The following is a 5486-nucleotide window of genomic DNA, read 5'->3' on the forward strand; positions in this document are numbered from 1 at the left end:
ATATATATATAGTGTGTGTGTGTGTGTGTGTGTGTGTGTGTGTATATATATGGTGGTGTTATGGCCATCAAGGTTGCCTGCAACCCATAGTGTCCCTATGTACAATAGCTCTGGACCCTGCCCTATCCTGAGCCAGTCTCACTGTTTCTGACACCTCTAACCTCATTATCCTAATTACTGTGTTAATCCATCTCATTTGGGGTCTTCCTCTCCTGTGCTGTCCCTTTACCCTCCCAAGCATGACCTCCTTCTCCAGGGACTTGTTTCTCCTGGCCATATGCCCAAAGTATGTGGCATAGAGCTTCAGAATCTTTTCCTCCAAGGACCAAACTCGTCTCACCCTCTCCAGGACAAACCTGGTTGTTCTCTTGGCAGGCTATGGAATATTTAAACTAAATTCCCATGGACATGGTTTCTTCCAATTCTTTTCTTGTCTTAATCCTTCTCTCTTATCTATAGCCACTTTATGATTGTTTACTTGGTAAATGTGAATTAAATGATAATACATCTTTTAAAAATTTTTCCCTTATCTGATGAATTACCAGATTTGGCTACACTCCAGTACAAGAAAGACTCAGTTGCCTGGCCAAGGAAAATGCTATCTATGTTGTGGCAAATATTGGGGACAAGAAGCCATGCAATTCCAGTGATCCTCAGTGCCCACCTGATGGCCGTTACCAATACAACACTAATGTGGTATTTGATTCTGATGGAAAATTAGTGGCACGCTACCATAAGGTACACTTAATTTGTAAATAATTTACATAATACAGTAAATGAGAAGAAAAATACCTCATTATTATAATAATAAAGTTATTTTAGAAGCAGGGACAAGGCATAGAAAGTAATGATTAGATACAGTATAATTTTCTAAAAAAGATCCTGTGTATTTAAGAAAATTAGGAGTTTTTAAGAACCACAGGAGCTAGCTGCATTATAAGGTTAATTCTGGTGGTGGGTTGTTTGTTATTGTTTTGTTTTTTTAATTTTGTCCTTATAAACAGTTGTAAGGGCAATGGGTCCAGGTAAGAATAAAAAATCAGATGCCAGCTAGAGTCATCGTCAAGAAGAATGAAATTAAAAAAAATAAATCCTTGCTAACAGGAAAAAATGTTGTTCAAGTGTTTTTGGGAAATGGAGCTTTCTGCTTTGTTTCTATTCCTATAAGATGCAAGAAGGCCTTTATAGAAAGGATTTGCACAGATTATGTGGTATTACATGTGGAGATTCAATCCAAGGCACCTTATATTGGATAGCTTCTGATTCTCTTCTGTACTGCTTTGTCCCTCTGAAGATGGTGGACACCAATTTACTGGCCAACAGTAGATGTGTGTACTAATTTATAGACACTAGCCATAAGGCCAACTTCCTAAAAAGGTTTTTGTTTGCTGATTTTTTTTCTCCCTTTTTGTTTTGCTTACCATAGAAAAATCTTTTCATGGGTGAGGATCAATTCGACTCACCCAAGATGACTGAGGTTGTGACATTCAACACCACCTTTGGGAAGTTTGGCATTTTCACCTGCTTTGACATACTCTTCCATGATCCTGCTGTGACCCTGGTGAAGGATTTCCACGTGGACACCATCCTCTTCCCCACAGCTTGGATGAATGTTTTGCCACATTTATCGGCTGTTGAATTTCACTCAGCTTGGGCTATGGGCATGGGCGTCAACTTCCTTGCAGCTAATATTCATCAACCCCTGAAGAGAATGACAGGTAATGTGGCAGTTTTAAGATTCACTCATCTGTTGGCAATAAAGTCAAAAGGTAAGAGGGGGAAAAATCCCCCAGTTGATATGTATCCTTTAAGACAAGTTTTCCAAGCCTTGACATTCGGGTATCTCTATCCTGTGGACTGCCAAAAGAACAAACAAGTCTGTCTTGAAAGTGCAACAAAAAGGCAAAGATGATGAACCTTCAACTCACATACTTTGGGTTTGTTGTCAGGAGGGACCAGTCCTTTGAACGAGGCTTCACACTGGGCAACGTAGAGAGTCAGAGAAAGAGAGGAAGATTGTCAAAAAAAGGGCTTGACCCAGTGACTGTAACAGTGTGCTTGAGTTTATCAGTGATGGTAAAGATGGTGCAGAATAGAACAGGCTTAAGATGTTTTTCACAGGGGTCATTATGAGTTGAAGTTGACTGGATAACATCCAGCAACATTTGATGGCATACTATAAAATCAATAGTAAGCCAAATTTTTGTATGTTTATGTATTTATTAATTCAACTTGAATGTGTGCTATATTTCCTTTCCAAATGTGTTGTTGTTGATTGCCATTGAGTTGAGCATGATTCATAGCGATCTATGAACAAAAGGCCTGAAGCCTTTTATCGTCATTTATCAAAGTTCATAAAGTTTCCAGAGGCATGTTGTTTAGGAAGTGGATGTCACTCCTGCTTCCAAATGTGACCACATATTATTTTGGCTTTTTTCTAGCTTTCACATGACTGTTCTTACAAGTATGTTTTACTGATCTAGCTGTTTATCATCTACATGTCTGCCTATCTATTTATATACTTTTTTTCCTGTTTGGCAGTCAACTCATATTTACCTCATAACAACTGCTTGTTAGAGGCAGTTAAATGTCAATGTAAGTTCAATGTAATAGTAACAATTAAAAATAACTTTTCATTTCCTTATTTTAACAACCTCCCCCCAACATTTTTGATTCACCATTTTTAGGAAGTGGCATCTATGCACCAAATTCTTCAAGAGCATTTCATTATGATATGAAGACCAATAAGGGAAAACTCCTCATTTCTCAACTGGACTCCCATCCATACAGCTCAGCGGTGAACTGGTCTACTTATGCCAACAGTATAGGAACACACGCAACAGGAAACCAGGAATTTAAGGGCATTGTCTTTTTTGATAAATTCACCTTCGTGACACTTAAGGAGGTCACAGGAAATTATACAGTTTGTCACAAAGACCTCTGCTGTCATCTGAATTACAAGATGTCAGAGAAAAGATCAGAAGAACTTTATGCCCTAGGGGCATTTGATGGACTGCACACCGTTGAAGGACAATATTATCTACAGGTAATGTGTGTGTTGCTGGCAAGGGACCCTGTCCTATCCTGCCCCATTCCGGCAGTCACTGTGTCAATCCAACCCATTGAGGGTTTTTCTCTCTTTCACTGGCTCTCCACCTTTTTTAAGCGTGATGTTGCTTTCCAAAGAACAGCCTCAATTCTGCTTGCTGAATGTGAGGAGGACATGAAACACTTGCTGCAGAACATAAAAAACGACATCCTTCGGTATGGACTACATCTCAACATCAAGAAGACAAAGATTCTCAGTACAGGCCCAACAGTCAACATTATGATAGATGGAGAAAAGACTGAAGCTGTCAATAACTTCATTTTGCTTAGATGAGTAATCAACACTCTTCACATCACCAGTCAGAAATTGGGAGGCATATTGCATTGGGCAAATCTGCTGTCAGAGACCTCTCCAAAATATTGAAGAGCAATGATGTCAGCTTGAAGATTAAGGTGTGCTTGATTTAAGTCCTGCCTGGTCTTCTCAATCACCTGCTTTGTATCAGAGAGCTGGACAATAAATAAGGATAACAGAAGAAGAATTAATGGCTTTAAATTTGGTGCTAGAGAAGAGCAAGGAATATCCCAAAGACTGTTACAAGAATAAACAGATAAGTCTTGGAAAAGGTATGGCCAGAGTGTTCTTCGAAGGCAAGGATGATAAAACTTCGTCTTTCATACTCTGGATATATATTTTAGGTGAGGGTATTCTTTGGAAAGGGACAATATGCTGGCAAAGGTGGAGGCTCAGTGAAGGAAAGGAAGACTCCTTATGAGATGGATTGACACTTGGGACTTCAACAAAGGACTCTAGTGTGTCAGAAATGATGAGGATGGCACAGGATGGGCAGGGATTAGGTTGGTTGTTCATAGGGTTGCTATGAGTCATACTCAATTTCATTGGACATAACAACAACATGATGTCCAAAATATGTGAATTAAAGCTTTGTCATCTTTGCCTTTAAGGAACATTCTGACTTCTCTGAGATCTGTTTGGTTTTTTGACAGTCCGTGGGATACTCAATACTTTTCTCCAACACCACAGCTTAAAGTCATTCATTCTTCTGTCATCCTTATTCATCGGACAGCTCTCAAATGCACAAGTGATTGAAAAGACAATGGCTTGAATCAGGCATCAGTTCAGTTTGAACCTGGCCAGGAAATATTAATTTGAGCTATCAGTCATACTTGTGGAGAGCAACGGTAGGTACTCTTAGAAGGAAGGATAGCAGCTCTGTTTCTGTTGGATTATTTTTTCTTTAAATAAATTTCTTTTTTATTGATATTTTAATAGAAGTTTACAGAAAACTTGGATTTCCATTCATTCATTGTTATACATTTTCCTCCCTATCCCCCATCCTAGTTCCCTTTTCTCTTTTAAAAAAATTCTTTCATTGTTGCACAATTTCCTTCTTCCCCTACCCTCCCCAATCCACTCTGCTATGCACCTCTTATTCTGAACCATTGTCATGCAAATAATACCTAATCATATATTTCTTTTAGACAGTTATTTCCCCCATCTGTGTGAATGCAGTGTTCATTATTTATCCTCTCTTTCCTTAGTTTCCCCCAATCCCCATGTCAGTCCTATTTTATAACAGTGGCATTTTGCAGGATTTGTCCTTTTGTGACTGACATATTTCAGTCAGCATAATGCCCTCCAGGGTCACCCATTTTGTATAGTATTTTATGAGTTCCTTGTTTTTCAGTGCTGTGTAGTATTCTGTTGTGTGAATATATACCATAGCTTCTCTAATCATTTATTTGTTGATGGATTCTTTACAGAGTAATAAACTGACTCTGTTGTTATTACTGGTTAATATTCTTTTACCAAAGCCACTGGGATCATGCATATTTTAGAGTTTAGAGTTTTCCAATTTTAATGAGACAATAATATAGTATATCTTATTGGACAGCACCAGGAGAGTCTAGGGCAGTGCCCAGAACCAAACCTGTAAAAATTTCTACTAGGAAACATGAGATATCCACCCAAATTGCTTAAATAAATACATTACAGCCTTGTGTTAGTTCAAGTTAGGTTTCAATGCCAATTGAATTATAATCTTTTGTTTTCAGATACTTTTGGGCTTGGGAAATAAGGTTAAGGGATTTTATTATTTAGTACTGAAAACAAATCTTTGATTGATCAAATTTAATGACATACTAGAAAACCCTCTTATCACCAAAGGTTACCTTTCACCCAAGGGAGTAAGAGGAAGGAAAGGAGGTAAATGTGAAATAAACCCCCATCCAGCCACACAAGATAACTAAGTGTTCTAGAGCAGATATGCATACTTCAGGTTAGCAGCACAACTTCCTGTGGGGTATGCCATCAGAGCTCCCTTGATGAGTACCACCCAGTCAGAACCCACCCATAGCCAATTCACCAGCAGGTTTTCAGAGGCTGTTAATCTAACGGGGAGGAGATTGATCATCCA

General features: G+C 38.6%; 1 protein-coding gene across 1 annotated transcript in view; it reads left to right on the forward strand.

Annotated features, from left to right (window-relative positions):
* VNN1 (vanin 1) overlaps positions 1-5486 on the forward strand; it is a 20645-nt gene that overhangs the window by 4774 nt on the left and 10385 nt on the right. Inside the window, exons 3-5 of the mRNA XM_006884979.1 lie at positions 546-738; positions 1427-1718; positions 2688-3046. Of these exons, the coding sequence (XP_006885041.1) occupies positions 546-738; positions 1427-1718; positions 2688-3046 (844 nt within the window). The remainder of the gene's footprint in view (positions 1-545; positions 739-1426; positions 1719-2687; positions 3047-5486) is intronic.

Source organism: Elephantulus edwardii, unplaced genomic scaffold, assembly GCF_000299155.1.
Source record: "Elephantulus edwardii isolate Elephantulus edwardi_28Jun2011 unplaced genomic scaffold, EleEdw1.0 scaffold00039, whole genome shotgun sequence".
Classification (NCBI taxonomy): domain Eukaryota; kingdom Metazoa; phylum Chordata; class Mammalia; order Macroscelidea; family Macroscelididae; genus Elephantulus; species Elephantulus edwardii.